Raw genomic sequence first — 21,174 nt, forward strand, 5'->3', positions numbered from 1 at the left:
ACCTCCTTAAAGTCTTATCAACACAGAGCGTCAGTTTACACGCGCGTTTTATAATATATTTAAATAAAAAAGCTAAATATCACTTCTTGCCACTACTATACATCTTCTTCTTTCATACAGTTGTTATGTTTTTAAAGTGTTATTGTTTATTAATGTTTTTTGTTTTGTGTCTTACAGAAAGTCCTCTGCAGTTCTATGTCAACCATGCCAATAGTCCCAGTGTGAGTGCCTATGGACCGGGTCTGGTGTACGGTACCGTCAATAAAACTGCCATGTTCACCATCTACACTGAAGATGCATCAGAAGGTGTGTGACACACGGACACACAGACACACGTTACACGCGCTTTGGCTGACGCTTATGTCGGTCTGCTTTTAAAAAAGTTCATTATTTGTTTTACATTGTCAGGTGGTCTAGATCTGGCCATTGAAGGTCCATCTAAAGCCGAGATCAACTGTGTTGATAACAAAGACTGCACCTGCACCGTCACTTATCTGCCAACAATACCTGGAGACTACAACATCCTCGTCCGATACAACGAAAAACACATCGCAGGAAGCCCATTTACAGCCCGCGTCACCGGTGAGACACGCTATCATTCAACTGCGTGCCATCTCTGATGAGATCAACGTGGTCACTTTTTACCTGCCATGTTTGTTGTGTACAGAGGACAAGAAGAGAAAGTCTCAGGTGAAACTCGGCTCGGCTGCAGATTTCTCTCTGGACATCAACGAGACGGACCTCAGTCTTCTGACGGCGAGCATCAAAGCTCCTTCGGGTCGCGACGAGCCCTGTTTACTGAAGAGACAGCCCAACAATCACATCGGTACGTGTGCGTTCTTGAATCTCGAAGACGGTCTTGTCTGCGAGCGCTGATGACACGGTCTGCTTTAGGTATTTCCTTCATCCCGAGAGAGGTCGGAGAGCACCTGGTGAGCATCAAGAAGAACGGTCTGCATGTTGCAAACAGCCCCATCACTATTATGGTGGTGCAGTCGGAGATCGGAGACGCCAGCAGGGTGAAGGTGTTCGGTCATGGTCTGGTGGAGGGACGCACTTCTGAGATGTCCGACTTTGTGGTGGACACACGTGATGCTGGTGAGAGACTGTTCTTTTAGTCATTATACAAGTGTGCGGTTATAAATGTGCAGTTGTTGTCCCCAAAAGGCCACATTTCATCAATTTGAAGTACGTAAGTTTTACATGAACCTTTACTGCCAAACGTCTGGATCTTAATGGTGTTGTTTCAAGCTCTCAAATGTATTACATTGACTGTCGGTCAGAATCCAAAACATAAAGTTGTGAAGCACACTCGTGTGTGCGAATGAGAATAAATAAAGACGTAATTGGTGTCATACCAGATTGTTTCACATATATATATACATCTTGCCCCATATATCATTTTGGGTTCATTTCGGTTTCTCATCGTGTGGAGTAAGTCTGAATCTCATTACTGTGTTTGTAGGTTATGGTGGTTTGGCGTTGTCCGTCGAGGGTCCTAGTAAGGTGGACATTCAGACCGAAGACATGGATGATGGCACCTGTGGAGTCTCGTATTGTCCTACTGAACCCGGGACGTACATTGTGTCCATCAGGTTTGCAGAGGAACACGTGCCAGGTAAGAAACCGTTCATGAAGCTCTAAAGCCCTGAACGTCAGAACATCGGCAAGAAGAGCATAACCGTAACTACACACTTAATATCTGAATGTCAGTGCATCAAATCTGCAGACAATTTATGCTTTCTCACTACTAAATAGATTTCCTGGACATTTTGTATTGACTTATAAATCCACTGAAAATCACTATAGGCTTTTAAAACATCACGTTTATAACATCAAGGTTTAGATCATGATGATAACTACATAAACATGAAGACTTGAGTATAATTCAAACCTCATGGTGTCTGTCTGTAGAACAAATGTTATGCAGTGACATTCAGACACTTACAGTCATCGTATACATTGGTTTCATTGATCAAACTACAGCAAATGATGATGATGATGATACTGTACATGAAGTTTAATTTGACCGGTTTACACGGCTTTATCTGAGCAGAAGATCTTTTGTTTTTCGTGTTGACAGGAAGTCCATTCAATGTGAAGGTTACAGGTGAAGGTCGTATCCGTGAGAGCATCACCCGTCGCCAGAGAGCTGCTTCAGTCGCCAGTGTTGGAAGTGTTTGTGATCTCAACCTCAAGATCCCAGGTACATATAAACCCATCTCTCTCTCTCTCTCTCTCTCTCTCTCTCATATATTCGTATTGCCAAAGCATTTGCAGCTGGGCTGTTTACAAACAGTGCAAGTATGTAAATGTATAATTGATTTAAAGATAGCAATAGTAATGCAAAACATTTTTATGAATAAAATAAAAGGTGTGACGTACGTAGTGCATCATAAAGTGGTTTATAATGTATGCAAATAAATAAACATAAATAAAGTATAGTTAAAACAAAGATTTACAAAAGCAAAACAGTTAAGTAGCAGTTCTCTCTCTCTCTCTCTCTCTCTCTCTCTCTCTCTCTCTCTTTCTCTCTCTCTCCCAAGAAGCCATTTACAGAAAATGCAGTTTATAAAAAATCTACTTTAATGCTGGATAACATTTTCTTAACCTTTTTTGACACGTTTCCTTCAGGCTAACCAGCAAAACTACATCTTAATATCCACGACTGAAGTTTTCAATTCGACATTAGGCATGAATTATTCACTATTTTGTCTGCTTCATGTCGAGAATCGCTTTGTCTTGTGTTATTTACCATAGGAATGAAACTTTAATCTCAGGCCAAAAACACATTTGAGTAAAGTCTCGGAGTTTCTTGTACACGAGTAAAACACATGGTGTTCATTCTGAATGTATTTCGCTGCGTCTCGGTTGTGATTTCCCTGTAGAGCGGTTGAGTCGAGTGCAGATGTTGCCGCAGGTTCAGCCGTGTGTCTGTGGTGTATACTGCATGATGCTGACACACGTCTCGCTCATCGCTCATTGTCGAAAATCTGTTTATTCCACTTTTTTGACAGCATTAAAGATATTGTGGATATAAAGTCAGGATGACATGTTTACCATTGATCCATTTCTAAACAATTTACCTTCATCCGCATTCTAGAGGTCGTTTATATTTCACGGTAGTGTTTTGCGTGAATCAGCGTTTGGCTTTCCTTCACGTTTGCAAACTTTTCTCACATACACTCAGAGCCGCTCGTGGTGTGAATATGCTTTAGGTTCAGATCATGTGAACTTCAGCCACGCGTGATTCATTGTCAGACTTTATCTCATGTATTGAGACTGAAGTGTAATGAAGGATTCAACACAGGCCACACAGATCGCCAACATCCCCCCCCGTCTGATGTCATGTGTGAGGTCATCAGATCAGAAATGAGCAGATGACGGAGATGTCATCCTCATCGGGTCTGGTTTTCATTTCACAAATGTTTATTTTGGAACATGTGCTGGATGAGGTTTCTCTGAAGATCTGAATCACGCTAAACCTTCAAGAACACGCCAGCTCATGTTTCAGCTCAAAACACAAATGGCTTTTTACTGTAATACAGTACACTGTATGAAATGGATCTGATGCGCTGACATTTGCTCAAGATCTCTCTCTCGCTTTCTCTCTATTATACTGTCTTTGCCAACTTTGCAGTTTTTTCTCCCATGATGCATTGCCTGTTCTGTCTTTTCTCTTTCCTCACTGTTTTCTCTCTTCTCTCTGTCGTCTGATTCTTCAGTGACCTGGTTTCTTCTGGCTCTGGCTCGAGAGCTCCTTTCACGCGGCGTCTATCGTTCGCACTACTCTGTTTGGCTCGGGGTCAAAGGTCAGACCCTCCCCGTGTCTCCACGTCCCTCGAGGTCGACGCGCTTTACCAGAGTCAGCGTGGCACCCTTGAGACGGCCCTTCGGTGGGCTGGAGGGTGCGTTTGAAGCACTGAGCATGCGGACGATGAGGTTGGCAGAACGCGCTTGCTCTTGTGTGTTCTCGCATGAATTAAAGCTGCTTTTTCTGTTTCTCATGAGCTCCACGCAAATTAATGACCATTTACTCGTGTCGTTGCAAATCTTGTCCGTCTGCGGAACACCCAAGGTGACATTTCGCAGAAAAGATGTTAAATGACTGACTGCGGAAGAGTACGGAAGGTTTGGAACGACATGAGGGTGAATAAATGAAGACAAGATTTTCATGTTTGGCTGATTTGCTCCTTTAATAAATCCCAGACTCCGTACGTGTCATCGCTCTGGTATGTTGCGCGCCGAGCTTGCGAAACCTTGAAATGTGAGTTTGTGAGAACCATCAGAGAGGTCTTCCCCTGCTCTGCACCTCCCCGATCGCTTCATCTGCTCTCCAGAATCCTCCTTCAACTCCTTCCTTCTCTTTTCTTTAGAAATTGATGTCCATGACGTCACGGCTCAGGTCACCAGCCCATCGGGGAGCACGGAAGCCGCTGAGATCGTTGCCGTGGGCAACCACACCTACTGCGTCCGCTTCGTGCCGCATGAGATGGGCGTGCACACGGTGAGCGTGAAGTACCGCGGACAGCACGTGCCCGGAAGCCCCTTCCAGTTTACTGTGGGTCCGCTGGGTGAGGGAGGCGCGCATAAGGTGCGAGCGGGTGGTCCGGGACTGGAAAGAGCGGAGACAGGTGTGCCAGGTATGCACTGTCCTTCTTACTTGGCTTTTGAGTTCCTTGTCACAATGCAGGAAATTAATTTGTGTGTTTGTGTGCAGCCGAGTTTAACATCTGGACACGAGAGGCTGGTGCTGGAGGTCTGTCTGTTGCTGTCGAGGGTCCAAGTCGTGCAGAAATCTCATTTGAAGACAGAAAGGACGGGTCGTGTGGCGTCTCTTATATAGCACAAGAACCTGGTAGATATTTGCATTTAACCTTCCTGATGTGCTTCTCTCACATGTGTCATCAATGTTCTGTTAAAACTCATGATTTTATATTCGCAGGCGACTATGAAGTGTCTATAAAGTTCAATGACGAGCACATTCCCGACAGCCCGTATCTGGTGCCCGTGTGTGCAGCGGTGGACGACGCCCGTCGACTCACTGTTACCAGTCTTCAGGTGAGACATGAGAAAACATCGCCACACGGGATGCATGTCCACAGCTATCACCATACAGCGTTCACAGCAGATTTATCAAATCTGAGAGTTTAACTACTAAGAGCTTAGTAAAAAACGATATTGTGACAGCCCTGATGCACACATTTCTGACAGAACGGGACGGGATGTTGCTAGCAGACTAACGCCCCGTTCAGACCGCCAGCGACAAAGCCAGGCGATGTTATTCATTTCAATGGAGAGCCGGCGACACGAGCGACAGTGACCGTTCGCGTCAGAAAGGGGGATCGGTTTGCGACAAAGTTGAGATTTGCTGAGCGACTACCAATAGGAGCAAAGCAGTGGAGTTCACGCCATCTGTCTCTCGTCAGTAACTACAGGGTTTGTTTATAAATGCTATTAGAGCAACCAAAGCTAGGAACGCCTTCTAACAACCTCGTAGCAAGAGACTAGCGAAACACGGTGACCGTCGCTGGCGGTCTGAATGCACAGTAAGAATTATTAATGTCTATGCATTAACATACTGTCTTTTTAGATGACTGCGTGTAGCTAAGTGGGTTTTAGAGCAGTTGAATAAATACAGGGCGTTTTCTGTAGTAGTCGTCCAAGTTGAGTCTCAGCTGAGAGATGAAGTTACCACACTAGAGTGTATTCAAAGACAGTTTGTTCTGAAAAATAAAGCAAGAGCCCTGTACTAAAAGCATGAAATGAAAACATGAGGTATTTACTCAGAGTAGCTGAATAATATATCATCATGCTGGCTAGATCAGTGGTTCTCAAACTTGGGGCAGTGGCCCTCGGGGGGCCAAAGATGGATCCACGGGGGGCACAGATATTGTAGCATTTATCATAATTCGGAAAAATAAGCCCACCAAATAACCTGATGTTCCAGTATTGTATAACTGAATATGTTTTTGGTACAAATTTAGGATTATAAGTCTTTATTTGGGGGGGCGGCAACGCGATGCACCCTACACAAAGGGGGCCTTACAACGAAAATGTTGGAGAACCACTGATCTAAATACAGTACGCATGTCACTTTGAATAGCTGTTGGACGTGAATCGTTATTGTGTGGATCCTCAGGTGTTTCTCTTGTGTTTCATTTAAAGACTTTTAACAGAATCAAGCGTTTCAAAGCTCACAGATGGATCGGTTAAAGCAGAGAGAGGCAAACCATTCCTGCTGTTAGAAACTTCTAGAAACCTTTGTAAACTGCTGTAAAGTTTCTTCTCTGTAGAAAGCGTGTAGTTCTTCTAGTGTGTGTGTGTTCCTCTCAGCTTTAGTTGATCTTCTGTGAGTTCAGGTAAGATATGTATGCATCTGGTGCAATGAAGAGGCCCTACCCACAATGCACTGCCTGTGAGAGATTTTCTGAACTGCCTGATGTTCACAGGAATCAGGCCTGAAGGTGAATCAGCCGGCTTCATTCGCTGTTCGTCTGAACGGGGCCAAGGGCAACCTCGACGCTAAAGTTCACAGCCCGTCTGGAGCGCTCGAGGAGTGTGTAGTGTCTGAACTCGAGCAAGGTGAGACGTCGCAGCCGTTTAGACTTATGTTCTGGATTCAACAGAGGTTGTGGCTCTCTGGATAACTAACGTGTCGTTCTCCAGACAAATACGCCATTCGTTTCATCCCTCGCGAGAACGGGATCCACATCATTGATGTGATGTTCAACGGCAGTCACATTCCCGGCAGTCCGTTTCAGGTTCGTGTCGGAGAGCCGGGTCAGGGTGGAGATGCCGGACTCGTCACTGCTTACGGAGCCGGTCTGGAGAGAGGAACCACAGGTAACCTTCTGTACCACGATGCAAAAACTAAAGCCTGCACACAAATGTCTTTTTTCTTTTAAAGAGAAAGTCAAACTGTTACATTTGTCATCTAAACGCAAAACGATTTGAACGGAGCGATTTTGGATTCTCAAACTTTGTTTCTCATGGATCTCGTCCAGAATAAATAAGTCTTCACGACTGTTGTTGGAAACGCATGCAGAAAAAGGTCTAAAATCAACTCGGACATTTCTTCGGTTTTAAAACTTGGTGAACTGCCATAGACGTGATCAAAATGTGTTAGCCATTCCGAATCCGTCACTAATGAGATTTTATTTTCAAGACTGCACGCTAGGCAACGGATCTGTTTATTTAAAAGCTGTTGTGTGTGTTTTGTGTTTTCGTTTCAAATGAGAAAAACAGCTGGAGAGAAATTTGTTTGCGGTTAATGTCATGATGGCACCAGTATGAAAAGCCACACAGCTGTCATACAGTAAAGGAAGAAATAAATAAAGTTTTACGATGTCCTATGTCAAATACTCCTAATGTTTCCAGCTGGTCTGCTCTGATAGTGTCAGCGTGAAACATCACACGGATTTATTTCCTACGGTGAAGATCTGCTTCACGTTTATCATCTCAAAGCAGCTTTACAGACACATGATGTTGAGAATGAAATACTGGTTTGCGTTTTCACCCGTGTGCTGTGATGTAAATACTGTATACTGGATTCTTAATCACAACATAAAATAAACATCATCACATGATCACTTTGTTGCATCAGTTACAGTCAAATAAAGTTTGTTTCGTGATAGGAAACCAGGCCGAGTTTATCATCAATAACACCAAAGCTGGACCGGGATCTCTGGCCGTCACCATCGAGGGCCCGTCGAAGGTGAAGATGGAGTGTCAGGAGTGTCCTGAAGGATTTAAAGTTCACTACACTCCAATGGCCCCCGGAAACTACGTCATCACGATCAAGTACGGCGGCCCGAACCACATCATCGGAAGCCCTTTTAAAGCCAAAGTCACAGGTAAAACCGCGCAGAACAAAACAAACATGAACAGAAACCAAATATAGACACTTCAGAAAGCCTTTTTCTTTTGTTTCATGTTTTTCACCTTGAAAAAAGTCTAGTTAAGGTAGTCTATAAAGTTAGATTAGCTTTATAAGACTACATGTTGTATATGTATACAAATGTATATGTACACTAGAAAGTATTTGCAGAAACTAAAACTTGGATAAAATATTGGAACTGGTTAAGTCAACAGTAAAAAAGGCACCAAAAAATCACATTAGTGCCAAATAAAGTCTACGCAAATGACACCTACAAAACAAGATTCCTTTACTAAGCGTCTGAGATCCGAACACTTGTTGTAATGTGAATGTTTGGTACACATTATTGGTCTTACACTATGAATATTCAATCCAGTTTTGGCTCGAAACATTTCATTTGTTTCATTTTAGGTAACCGGCTGGTGAATGTGACCAATGCCAGCGAGACGTCCACCCTGATGGTCGAGTCTGTGACCCGGTCGAGCCTCCAGAACTCCTACAGCTCATCTCCCAGAACTTCATCTGATGCCAGTAAAGTCCTCAGTCGAGGTTCTGGTCTCAACAAAGCATTCGTCGGGCAAAAAGCCTCTTTCACAGTGGACTGCAGCAAAGCCGGTAAGCGCATCGCTCTGCTGCACTTGGTCAACAAGAACACTTGATTTCAAAATACTCAACCTTGTTTTGGATTTTCAGGGAAGAATATGCTCCTGGTTGGCGTTCATGGTCCTCAGACTCCCTGTGAGGAGATCCTGGTGAAGCACACGGGAAACATGCAGTATAACGTCAATTATGTGTTAAAGGAGCGGGGAAACTACGTTCTGGCTGTCAAATGGGGCGACGAGCACATCCCAGGGTCACCCTTCCATGTCACTGTCCCATAATTCTCTTAATTCGAAATCCTCCTTAGAAAGAGACACTACAGGTATATACAGAAGGCAACAGATCGCTCCGATCGTCTCAATTCTATTGACCTTGGCACCTGATCAGGTTTTTGACTGGAATGTGGAAGCATTATGATGGGAATGTTGACGTGTACATGTATTCTGTTGGTTTCGGTTCAGCATTGTGAGTTTTATTCATCGCTTGAATGTTTAGGAAATCGAAATGACCATGTGTGAACAAATTGATGGGGTTTTAAACTCGAATGTCTATTTACTACTGACACTTCATTATCTTTAATCTTTCTCTTCGTAACATGCTGTCACTTTTAATGCACATACTGTAATGTTTCTATAACTGTGTTTAATCCCTTTATATGCGACGCTCATCCATCTAAACACGTTTGAATAAATCAATCACTTCTGTTTATTATAAGGGAGATTTAAATTATTGCATATCAAGGTTTTAGACTTTATTACCTTCAATGGAAACACGAACAGAAGACACTAATATAGCAGCTTTCAGTAAAGTCACATTAATAGATTTGTGCTCATCTTTCACATTCCTCAAACATGTGTTTGTCTTTTCATCTCAATTCTGTTAGTTTTGATACGCCAGTGGTGAAGTATTTTGTTTAAGGCAAGAGGGAAATTTAATTGTATTTGTATTCGAGCCATTAGTGCCTTATTGTGAAACACATGAATAGATTTGATGTACATTTGCTTATTAAAAGAAACTGGAATAAAGTGTTAAAACCATCACAGTGTCTTATTTGTTTATTTCAACGAAAGTTTCACTTAAGGGGAAACACTACAGGAGTTTAAAGTCCCAGTGAAATAAAAAAAAATATTCTTGAAATATTCTTGAAACGCTAGCAGCGTTCCTTATAAATGGTTTATATGTGTGGGTCATTCACTTTTTAAAATTTGCGTGTCCTCAATCTTTCGTTAAAATCTGAAAATGCACTTCTGTCCTGTAGTGACTATCCATGGCTTGGGCGGAGCATCTGTTAACTCCTCCCCTTCAACTGTCAGTCTGCTTTCAGTTCCATTTCAAAATGCAACTGCTTTTTTTTCATCCAATCAAATCGCAGAGAAAGACTAAAGCCACGCCCACTCATTTTCTCATTCCAAATAATATTTCTCTCGGAAATGGGTGAAAATACGGAACTTAATGTAATCGCAACTTCCGGTTCACCGTGACTTTAAACTATAATGCGCTGTGGTTTTTTTTATGCATCTGAATGAAAGTCAATGGATGGGAACGGATGCTGTCATGCACTAGAAATAACCAAACCATCACACTTGAGTTTTTGGGGAGGTCAAGCCCCGTACATTTTGTTTTGAAAAAGCCATTAAAACATTTTCGAAAAAGCTACATTTTTAAACCCGTCCTAGACCCTTTGTCTACTTTGCACGAAATATATTCTTTATAAGTAATAAGTCTTCTTTTTCTATATTAAATAAATGGCCACCTTGAACGCGAATCATCCATTTGTCACCATAGAAATGAGCCCAGATACAGATGAAAACAATGAGTGTGGATATTTACAGAGTTCATAATTCATGATCGCTGTGAGCCAGAATAAATATACAGCCGGACATTCATGTTGAGCAGACACGAGTCTGGCCTGTGCTCGGTTTCATCTCTTCTTATTGTGCCTGACTTGAATTTAAATGTAAATGAGTGTACAGGAAACATGCTTTAAAGGGATACTTCTCCCGAAAATGAAAATTCTGTCATAATTTACTCACCTTCGAGTTGTTCCTCTGAATACATTGCTTTCTGATGAAAACAGGAAAGATATCGGGAAGAATGCTTATAACCAAACAAACTCCCATGGTAGGAAATAATAAAATGGCAGTTAAACGTGCCACAGACCCGTTTGCTGTTCTTCATTCTTCAAAATGTCGTTTTTTTGTGCTCAACAGAACAAAAAAATTATAAAGTATATTTTCCTACTATGGTAGTCAATGGGGGCAAAATCTGTCTGGTTCTAAGCATTCTTCCAAATATCTTTCTCGGTGTTCACCAATACAGAGAAATTTATACCGATCGAAGGTCAGTAAATGATGACAGAACCGTCATTTTTGGGTGAAATATCCCTAATGTGTCTGTTGTTTGCAATGATTTTATGTTTGTAATATTGCACATGAAAGCATCATTATGTTTACTAAAAGCTTATGTTTAAGTTTTGAGAAATGCACATGCCATTGACTGAAACGGATTCACTGGTGTTTAATGTTCAGAAAGCTCTGTACTGTCACCTACAGGACTTTGTATACTGTGCTAGGCTTTAATGGACTAGTTTGATGCTCTTATGTATTTTGTTGCCTGTGTTGTTATAATTGCTTCCAATGTTTCCTCATCTGTAAGTCGCTTTGGATAAAAGCGTCTGCTAAATGACTAAATGTAAATGTAAATGTAGGACACTTCTGAAAGTTTCAACACGCCTCACCAAACATCATACCAAGCCAAAGTACATTTGGACACTTTCTGGTTGTCAAGTGTTAATGAGTCATGTTGATAGTTGTGCTGATCTACACATCTGGTTATTTCCACCTCAATCTGCTTGAACTGATTCTTTTTACAGCATGTGTTTATTCTGTGTATGTGTTTTGGGAGAGAGAGAGAGAGAGAGAGAGAGAGTGAGAGTGAGTGTACATGACCTTTTTCCTGTTGAGTGATCCGCTCTCTGATTGGTCACTCCGGGCAGGTCATGATTGACATGCTCCTCTTGGGTTTCTGTGGCTCTTCTGTCTCTCTATTCATTCAGTTAGAGACACACGGAGCCGTCATGAGGAACCTGCTCACCACACAGGATCAGAATTTCTACCGCGAATTGATTCTGAAGGAGGCCTACACACGACTAGCATGGAAGATGAAATACAGTGGGGAATATCCCATCAGCTCCACCACTCGCAGGTCTAAATCCATCGGGCTTTTCAACCCTCCATCTGTCAGTGAAGTCACACTGCCTCCTGTGGTCCAGACGCAGAAACTCAAGACCCCTGTAGTGACCCGGGGGGTCCTGAGCGAAGCCCCTCTGATGAAACCCGTGAGCTCACAAACCAAAGCCTCTCTGTATGCCGGATTCTCTTATGATGGTAAAGGACGACAGCTGTACCTGAAGAAACGTACTAAACAAGGTCCAGAGGAGAAGTATGACCATCCCATACTGTCATCATGGGATTATGGATGGAGGTTAGGTAAGAAATGTAGCAGTGAGTTGGTTACATTATAGTAATGTCTTCAATGTCAAATCTCTGAAGTCAATAGTTTGATCTTTTGAAAATCTAAAGGCGCCTCTTTTCAAGTTTCATGATTTCATGAGGTGTATTTGATGTTGATAGCACAGATAATCCACTGAAAATGTAATTCTAAAGATTATGGGTTTGTCTCGTTTTGGCATTCGTAACAGTGACTTTACTAAACACGTTTATTCAAGAATATTTTAAAACGAAACGTACACTTTCAGTCTACTTTTCATGTACTTCTCAGATAAAAAGTTACTTGATGTGTACTCAGTACTACTGAGTCACAAAGTATACTTATGACTTCATAAAAGAAATAGTTTGTCCCAAGTAGTATATAAATTTTTTACGATATCATTTTTTTATTACACGTAAGAAGTGTTCCGTAATACAAGTATGCAGTACTTATATTTTGTCCAAGCACTGTTAATGTTAAACATGCTGTAAGAAGTAGTAAAACATTTACCCAGCGGTCAGGATCTCATTAAACAAACTTTCTGGTTTCCCAGGTGACTATGAGATGGCCTGTAAGACGCCAGCCAACGGAAGATCTGAGATCGTAAGGAACACCTTCTACGCCAGGAATGGCATTTTTAATATTCCCTCGGCTACAGATCAGTGCCGCTGACCCGCTCGATCAACTCCTGAGCCGTTTTCATTGAAAAGGAAATGTTCTCGTGAACTTTTAGACCCAGAATACTGTGACACACTAGATGAAGTAAATCCTAATGTTTATTTGTCAGGTCAAATGCAACACAACGCTCTCACATGTGTTAAAGAGTTCATGAATGAACAATAGAGAGAAATGAGATGGATACTAACCCTTACTGTCTCATAGCAACCAGTAAACCAACACTTTGAATGTCTGGTTCATTATTTACGAGCACAGGAAGATCTTCAGCACCTTTCAATGAAACGTTGTGCTTGTCTTTACTTGAAATAAAAATACTTTATCTGTTTTGTAGTTGTACTAAGAGGTAGACGGGTGTATGGTGTTTATGTGTTGGATTACAGTAATGCAGAGCGGGAAATAATCACTGGATAAAACACACATCAAATGAGTTTCTCATAGGTTAGATGCTTGCTCCACTTTATTTACAAAAACCACAATCCATTTTTTGCATGCGAGACAAATAAACTAAATGATGTAACTTTGAGCTGTTATCTCCAAAAGTTTAGGATCACTCGAGTGACCTCTTGACCTTACAAATGACTTGATCTTAAGACAATTGCTTAAAAGTCTGAAGTTCTTTTGGAGGACAAAAATATATTTGTGATACATTGACGTTACGTCATTTAGCAGACGCTTTTATCCAAAGCGACTTACAAAGAATTCAGGAAGCAATAAGTGATATGTCATAAAATGACAAGAGAACATTTCTTCAAACTCTACAAAATAAAAGACCTCACTGAAGATAAACAAATATAACAGAGTTGTGATATATTTCAGATTTTTGTGGTGAAGATGTAATTTCCGAAGTTACGTTTGTGTTATTCTGTAGTTTCAATGACTGTGCTAAATCGACTATATGACAAATAGGTTAATCAAAAAGTTTTCCTCTAACTTTACTTTTATCCAATAAGAATACATCCTTACTAGATTGCGTAATCTTTCATTTGATTTGTTTGAATATCAGATACTCAACATCACACAAACACATTTGGAAAATATACATAGATTCATTTGAACGCTTATAATGGGAGCTTGGTTTTAACCAGTGCTCGACTTTAATCTTATCAAGTCCCCACCATAAGACTTTTTTGCGGGGGTGGGGGTCCGTGTCGAAAATATACAATTTATACAAAATACACAATATATTTGATCATAATATGCATATCTATATTTATTCAAAACATTAAAAAAACAGGCTTTTACTGTGTTTTGGATCAAATCAATACAGGCTTGGTGAACAGAAATGACATTTAATGGTTATTTGGCGTTTCAAATTTAAAGTGACATGACAACTAGCCCATAAACAAACTTAATATAAATTATTGTAAACAATTAATTCACAAAATGTACCAAATCCATTGCACGAATTGAATCACATTTGTCAATATCATAATTTTTACTCAAATAAAAATATCAGAGGGACCCCCCAAGTCTATGAATGCGTAATGGGGGGTCCCGGTCCCCCCCCCGCCCCCCTTCAATTCGAGCACTAGTTTTAACAGAACTACCGAAATGAGGTTATCCGGAAATTGGCTTTTATTTTTGAATCCGTTCTCATTTCGGCCGTATTTTTCGACTGCAGTCGTTTTAAACCTCTCTGGCGCCCCCTTGATGCGAAACTCCATTTAGCCTCGCATGTCAGTTTCATTCCCATTTCCCCTGTGCACCTGACAAGATGTCCAAAACAATATTTGTCGCCACAACAATATTTCCTGAATGTTTTCTCCTTTAATTCCAGCGCACTTCCCTGTTTTGAACGCCGTGAACGCGCAGCAGCGTGCACGCTCATTTCACCTTGAGCTCGGCATAATCAAAGAGCGACATGACTGTTGACTGATCGACGTTCATGTCCAGCTCATCCCTGAAGTCTCTGCGCTCATTCTAAGGTATGATCCTTAATAAAACACATTATTATTATATAATCTTGCCATTAAATGAATGTTTCTCGCTTTAAATGTAACGAACATCTCCGATCAAATGATAAATGCTGCCGCGTCTCATCCGTTTCAATGTAACATTACAACTATTTAAAGAGATTCAATGTAACAAGTACATTAGAGTTGAATGTGTTTTATGATTTATTATTTACCGCCGTCTTGTCATGCAGTCTATAGTTTACTATATAATATGGATTTGTTTTTATATTGCTTATCTGTGAGTAGTGATGTTTGCTGTTTTTTACTTTTATAATAGTAAATCATTGCATTTCTTAGATTATTTTACTTAGTTTTTCTCTCGCACAATGTGTTTCTAAATTCCTGTGTTTTATCAAATCTTCATCTACTGATGTATTGATGGATCAGGTATTCATGTAAAAAATGCTTCACACAAACCATTCATTTCACCCTCCTGTAATTATAATTCTGCTTCCTGTATTCATTCACAGGATGGATTTGGACACAGCGTATATGTTTGTTATTGCCGGAGGGACGCTGGCGATACCCATCCTGGCATTTATAGCCTCTTTCTATCTGTGGCCTGCAGCGCTTATTAAAGTCTACCACTGGTGAGTGCCCATAAAGATCCTCTCCCTAGATACTTCAACTAATGTACTTCGTTCATTAGATCTTATTTGTACAGACCGTGCACGCGGAGGATCTGAGGATGATCTCCAGGGAAACATTTCAGCATTTTAACACTCGGTTCTGCTGTTGATCAGAATCTCACAAAATCTCGCACTATGGTATAATTTCACAAGTCTTATCCGTAGAATCAGATTCAGTTGAACCAGACACAGACTCTAAACTGCAAGATAAAGTCGACGTGTCATTTTTTTGGGGCCAGAAATGAGGGTGCTATTGTGGGCGTTGCCAGAGCTTTGCTGTACATTTTTTAAGATGCTGTGCAGTTGTAGTGTTTTTTATTTATGTTACTACATGATACTTTTGGATCAAAGGAGTATTTTTGATTACGACGAATATCTTATGCAAGCAGTAATGTTACCAGGTTTGTATAATCGGTCTGGTCTTATCAGCGATGGAGGCAGATACGGGTCAGTTTTTCCTCATGTGAAGGGTGACTGGGTGAAGGGTGACATGTCACAATACAAGTTTACTGCATCTGTTAAATATTTCATATTTGCCTAGTAAAGCATTTGCTTTAAATAATGCATTCTCTTTCTATGCATTTAACAAGCTAAATTGGTCTGTCCGGAACATGCAGTCCTTTCTTTTTGCGTATATTGGTCTAATGTTTTGAGTCAAACTCCGCCAACAGAACCATCATTTCACTCACAACTGGACAACCTGATGTAATGTCACTCCGCTCCAGGACTATCAATGAACCTTTGAACTGTTCTTTGACTCATTCACAACCTCCCCTTTGACTTTCAAAGCAAAGCATTTAAGCATATTTAAACACGAACAGAAAAGGTGTCGCCAAGCAGTCGTGTTACTTTTTCATACGTTTTTCATTTCCTTTTGCTTTTTGTAGATGAAAACGTTCGCTCAGCAGCTTGAAATACGGTGTGTTTCACGTGTCGTGTGTTTTTATTGAACAGGTATTGGCGCAGGCGTCTGAGGCTGCAGGTGGATTACGCGGAATACGAAGGATATCGCTTCTGTTATTCTCACAGAGGAAGTCCGGGTGCACGGCTGTCTGTTCTTATGTTACACGGCTTCTCTGCTCATAAAGACACGTGGCTGTCTGTAGTCAAGGCGAGAAACCACCATTTAACAGATGATTCATACTTTAAGTTTCTACTTTGTTATTTCTGCTGAATGTCAGGATTCGAATGCTCAAAAAAACGAACCGTTTCATAAAATCCCCATCAAACCATGTGGACTATTTCTATCTTTATATGACCTGGCTGTAGATTAATCTATACATTAACATTAATAATAATAATAACAAGAACACGATAATCATGTCATAATGAAAAATGTTTGCGTAGGTGTTATTGTTTCATATCGCTATTCATTGTCGTGCCATTTTTGTCACGGTAATGGGTTATATCATCATATTTTCTAGCCTTGCATGTTTAGTCCTGATAAATGTATCACACACATGCAGTGTTGTAAATTAGAAAAAGGCTAATATACATTCTTGAAACGAAAAGTGATCCATGCTATTTTGAAGTGTGAGAGAAAAATATCACATGTCTATTGTTTTGATTTTGCAGTTTCTGCCCAAAAATGTGCACCTGGTCTGTGTCGACATGCCAGGTCATGAAGGTACCAGCCGGACCAGTGCCCAGGATTATTCCATAGAGGGTCAAGTCAGACGCATAAACCAGGTGAGATTTATCAGGTAATGAACTGAACATATAGTGAGCTTCTCAAACAGCAATATTTTAAAAAGCACCACAGATCCGCATTATTGAGGCCACTGACCTAGTTTTGTAAATCTCACAAGATGTTCAGACCGATGTGTTTTTCTTGATGACACACTGGTGTTGTTGGGCACGTAGAGATCTGAAATATATTGAGACGAGTGAAAAGCCCTTATGTGTTGATTTTCTCCGAGCTAATCAGTTTTCTTTAAACAATGCTGACTTGTTCTTAAAATAGATCCTCTTCTGTGAGCCCACAGGAATGTTTTCTCAGCTTCAGAGCTTGAAATGATGCCTTTCATCCGTCTATAATTAAAGGCGGTTCATGTAAGCTGTGATTTACACTGATGAACTTGATTATTACTTGCGACCATGACGTTTAAGAGGTTATGAGACTCTTTAAAATGAACAGACAGCCTCTGTTTGTGACGGCCGGTTGGCAGTTGCTGCTTCTGCAGATGAAAAACAATCCACATGTTTGTGTGTAGTGCAGCGTTTGCTGTCTCTTTTACTGTTGGCCACTTTGTGCTGTATAGTCTCTTATGGAGGTTTCTATCCTTAAAATTAGTTCTGATGCCACAATTGTCATGATTAAACTAAAGAATAAGGAAGATACAACACAGTCACAGACAGTGAGACATTTCTGATGGTAAATATACATTTTACAGTTACAATATCATAAATGCTCATTGAATGAATGAATTCAGATTTTTAGGATTGCCAGCCAGAGCTTACCATGGCTTTCTTTTATCACATGCCTCGTGTCATATTTATCTTGAACAGCGTTTTATTTTGTTTTTATGTGATGCTTCCTAAAACAGTTCATTAACAGCCATTTATTTACAGCTGCTTCTGTATGTTTTATGTTTTGTTTAGTTTGTGAAGAGCATCAGGCTGAACAGAAAACCTTTCCATCTTATCGGCACGTCAATGGGTGGAAACGTGGCCGGAGTTTATGCTGCGCAACACCCGTCTGATCTGTGCGGCGTCACTCTCATCTGTCCAGCAGGTGAACGCCGTCTGTGTGTTTGCGTCAGATGTCAGTTATATGTTCCCACAACAATAGTTAAGCCTACAGTGCCCGCCAGAAAAACTACATTTTACTAAACTAAACAATATTTGTGTTGAAATCGTTTACATTTGAACGGTCCAATCAGTTTTCGGTGGATGACATCAAGTCCCTCCCTACATTATTTTCTCACCTCAGAAGTCATTTCAATCGATACTTGCGTTTCATGCCGACTTTAAGTGTATGGACTGTGTGTGTGTTTTCTGTAAGTGTCGGGTTTAGGGGAAAAATATCACCATTTTGGAATATGTCAATGGAAAGTCTTTACAAGGATAAAAATCTAACTTGTGTGTGTTTACCTTGTCGTGATGCTCTCAACATCTCTATGTGTGTCTTTAACACCACAGTCATCATTCAGTCAGGGTGTTTCAAAGCCTATATAAGTCATCAAATGTAATAAAAACTTAAGTCCAAAGTAAATATACATTTTATGTCAAGACATTTCATTAGCTCTTGTATCTCTGTGCAGTTGAAAGTATCCTGGAGAAAGCCACAGTAGCATACTTTCTGTTTGTGTTTTTCTAACTCTAGTGTCCGCAAGATAAATGTAAAAGTGCTTTATTTGTAGTCCTTAGCAGTGCTCATTGTAGCAGCTCGATGTGACACATTTGTGATTTTCCAGGTCTTCAGTATCCCACCGAGAGTAAGTTTCTTCAACATTTAAGGGAACTGGAGAAGACTCAAGATGCTGACGGGATTCCACTCATCCCCTCCACACCTGAAGAAATGGAAGAGATGCTGAAATTGTGCTCCTACGTGCGTTTCAAGATTCCCCGACAGGTACATATACGTTTCATTTTCTCACACTTTCTGAACCAAACACAATGTATCCGCATCCATCTCCGTTTTTGTTTAGATTCTTCAGGGACTTGTTGAGGTCCGCATTCCAAACAACGACTTCTACCGAGAGTGTGCGTACTTGAATGATATGTTCAAAAATATTAGACCTATGTTTGTAGACGCGAATAATTTGTTCAATTGTTCCTACAGGTTTCATGGAGCTTGTTGGAGAGAAATCGAGACATTCTTTACACGAGAACATGCATCTCATCACAGTTCCTCTTCAGGTTATTTGGGGGGAAAATGACCAGGTACAACCCAACGAATTTAGTGACATTCGTGGACGGGTTTGACTAGTCTGTCACAGAAATAAAATGATTTTCTTTACGTTTATGCTTTGACAGCATTTGTTTGTTGTACTGCAGGTGCTGGATGTGTCTGGGGCTTCTGTTCTCGCCGAGGCCGTCCCCGGTTGTCAAGTTCATCTCCTAGATAACTGTGGTCACTCAGTAGTGATGGAACGACCGAGAAAATCCGCCCAGCTCATCATGGACTTCATCATCGCTCAACAGAACGCAGGCAACAGCACAAAGAAACATTCCTAAAACTGGACTTAATGTAATGTCGGGTTGAATTCAAGTTTAAGCTCTGTGCTGTTCACCGTAGGTTGTTAGAGGTTGTTGTGCTGCTCTGAGCCTTTTTAACCTTGAACCTTGACATTTAATCTGTGAGTGACCCGGAATACAGTTTACACACTGAAAGTGGTTTCAGATAAAAGCGTCTTAAACATACCAATATGTCATTTTCCAGACTTGTAAATAATCAAAGTTATTTTTTTAGCGAATGCTCTGGGCGTTCAGTTGACAAGCACTTCAGAAGCCATGCAGTTACTGTTCAGTGCTACTGCGGACAGTAATTATGGGAACTATAAATAGAAACACACAAACATTTGTGTTTATTAGAGGCATTTCTCATTTTCTCTGTTTAATAAAGATTCGCTGGGTGTCGGTCATAGTTAGCAACCTACATAGACAGCACTTTTGGGCATCATAGGCCCTATAAAAAATACAAATAAATATCATAAGAAAAGAATCAAACGTTTGAAGGAATAGTTTACCCAAAACTACAAATGTGACACAATGTCATACCGTATAATATTTCAGCACTAGAGACACAGAAACCAATGATTTAAAGTTTGACGTGCCGCCCTATTTCGTGCAACATTTGTTTTGATTTCAGTTTCACTAAGTAAGCTCAAAATATCAATGGTTTTCTCTCACAAGCTTATTGTTTTGCTTCAGAGAAAATTCATTAACCAGCTGGAGTCATGTCACTTTTATATTCGGTTGAACTTTTCTTTTAAACGTGATGCCCAGAATACAGTGACCTTTCACTTTGTGACACCAAAACAATAGTTTTGGTGTCTCATCACATGACTTTGTCTTAAAGAACAAGGATCACTTTTAAAATTTGTATTATGTGTGAATCATGTTCAATAATAGTCTGTACACAAAAACTCTTGAACAAGTGTTAAATATATATTTGGGAAGTTAACATGTTTTAAATTATTTATGTGACTAGTTGACAAATAAACTGGTGACTAAAACAAAATCATTGAGAACATTTCGATTATATAAATAAACAATGTGTGTCTGTTTCCACAGCCTTAAAACACACGACACTCTGTGAAAAGTTATTTCGATTTATTTCATTCAGTGATAATGTATCACAACATGACGTTTGAAGTACAATTCAAATCACACAGGATCTTAAAACAGAACGTGGTTCATATGATGAACTTGCATCTTTATAAAAGATTATAAAGTTATATTTGCATCGCGTTACGGACATTGAAATATCATGATAACAATGTATCGCTTTTTCAATAAATCATAAAAACAATCCCTCACAGAGGGGGAATACAATTTTCAATGTTGATCTTTCGACTGAAACACAAACGTCTCAGTCATCAACATAAGCTTAAAAGTATATTCAGAATACAACATCTGAAATCATTGAGTCTTCTTAGAAGTCAGAAACTTTATACTTCACAGTATATATATAGATTTTACCACATGAAAACAGTTATTCTTCGAGATTCCTCAAAGTGGAAATCGATGTAGACAAAATATTTCATTTAAAAAATGGAAACAATGTACTTTCCTTAATGGAAATGGTTACAATTAATATCTGCCTTCATTAAAGCTAATTAATCTGATTAAAGGTTAATCAAAACAGTTTAATAAAAATTAATTATTAATCAGATGTCCATGACTTTCATAGTGTTTCTTAAGGACAAAGATAAACTACTAAAAGCATTTAACAAAAAATGCAAAAAATTATCATTTTGTGGCAAAATGTTTAGAATAC

General features: G+C 40.2%; 3 protein-coding genes across 4 annotated transcripts in view; all 3 read left to right on the top strand.

Annotated features, from left to right (window-relative positions):
- flnba (filamin B a) overlaps positions 1-9,516 on the top strand; it is a 53,671-nt gene extending 44,155 nt beyond the window's left edge. For both annotated transcript variants that reach the window (XM_079482748.1, XM_079482749.1), the window contains 14 exons: positions 178-306; positions 409-582; positions 668-826; positions 895-1,098; positions 1,466-1,618; positions 2,084-2,206; positions 4,377-4,643; positions 4,721-4,858; positions 4,946-5,061; positions 6,453-6,585; positions 6,670-6,846; positions 7,638-7,856; positions 8,291-8,494; positions 8,573-9,516. In XM_079482748.1, coding sequence (XP_079338874.1) covers positions 178-306; positions 409-582; positions 668-826; positions 895-1,098; positions 1,466-1,618; positions 2,084-2,206; positions 4,377-4,643; positions 4,721-4,858; positions 4,946-5,061; positions 6,453-6,585; positions 6,670-6,846; positions 7,638-7,856; positions 8,291-8,494; positions 8,573-8,760 — 2,384 coding nt within the window. In that variant the 3' untranslated portion in view covers positions 8,761-9,516. The remainder of the gene's footprint in view (positions 1-177; positions 307-408; positions 583-667; positions 827-894; positions 1,099-1,465; positions 1,619-2,083; positions 2,207-4,376; positions 4,644-4,720; positions 4,859-4,945; positions 5,062-6,452; positions 6,586-6,669; positions 6,847-7,637; positions 7,857-8,290; positions 8,495-8,572) is intronic.
- A 2,026-nt stretch (positions 9,517-11,542) lies between these two features.
- LOC306909206 (protein SPMIP1) lies at positions 11,543-12,972 on the top strand. Its single transcript, XM_079482698.1, has 2 exons — positions 11,543-11,967; positions 12,522-12,972. Exons 1-2 carry the CDS (start codon positions 11,556-11,558, stop codon positions 12,638-12,640), a joined length of 531 nt encoding a protein of 176 aa, XP_079338824.1. The 5' UTR covers positions 11,543-11,555; the 3' UTR covers positions 12,641-12,972.
- A 1,237-nt stretch (positions 12,973-14,209) lies between these two features.
- On the top strand, positions 14,210-20,727 carry abhd6a (abhydrolase domain containing 6, acylglycerol lipase a). The gene is made up of 10 exons (XM_079482776.1): positions 14,210-14,322; positions 14,424-14,571; positions 15,072-15,191; positions 16,185-16,341; positions 16,806-16,919; positions 17,832-17,964; positions 18,647-18,804; positions 18,881-18,935; positions 19,015-19,115; positions 19,230-20,727. Exons 3-10 carry the CDS (start codon positions 15,073-15,075, stop codon positions 19,407-19,409), a joined length of 1,017 nt encoding a protein of 338 aa, XP_079338902.1. The 5' UTR covers positions 14,210-14,322; positions 14,424-14,571; position 15,072; the 3' UTR covers positions 19,410-20,727.
- The last annotated feature ends 447 nt before the right edge of the window (positions 20,728-21,174 follow it).

Source organism: Barbatula barbatula (genome assembly GCF_947034865.1).
Source record: "Barbatula barbatula genome assembly, chromosome: 20".
Lineage (NCBI taxonomy): Eukaryota > Metazoa > Chordata > Actinopteri > Cypriniformes > Nemacheilidae > Barbatula > Barbatula barbatula.

What these genes read in the sequence shown, in the direction of transcription:
- LOC306909206 (XM_079482698.1), top strand. Translation starts at nt 11,556, where the DNA reads ATGAGGAACCTGCTCACCACACAGGATCAGAATTTCTACCGCGAATTG. An exon ending in GGATTATGGATGGAGGTTAG is followed by an intron (nt 11,968 to 12,521) that starts GTAAGAAATGTA and finishes CTGGTTTCCCAG; the next exon opens with GTGACTATGAGATGGCCTGT.
- abhd6a (XM_079482776.1), top strand. Translation starts at nt 15,073, where the DNA reads ATGGATTTGGACACAGCGTATATGTTTGTTATTGCCGGAGGGACGCTG. An exon ending in GTTTCAAGATTCCCCGACAG is followed by an intron (nt 18,805 to 18,880) that starts GTACATATACGT and finishes GTTTTTGTTTAG; the next exon opens with ATTCTTCAGGGACTTGTTGA. An exon ending in CAACGACTTCTACCGAGAGT is followed by an intron (nt 18,936 to 19,014) that starts GTGCGTACTTGA and finishes TTGTTCCTACAG; the next exon opens with GTTTCATGGAGCTTGTTGGA.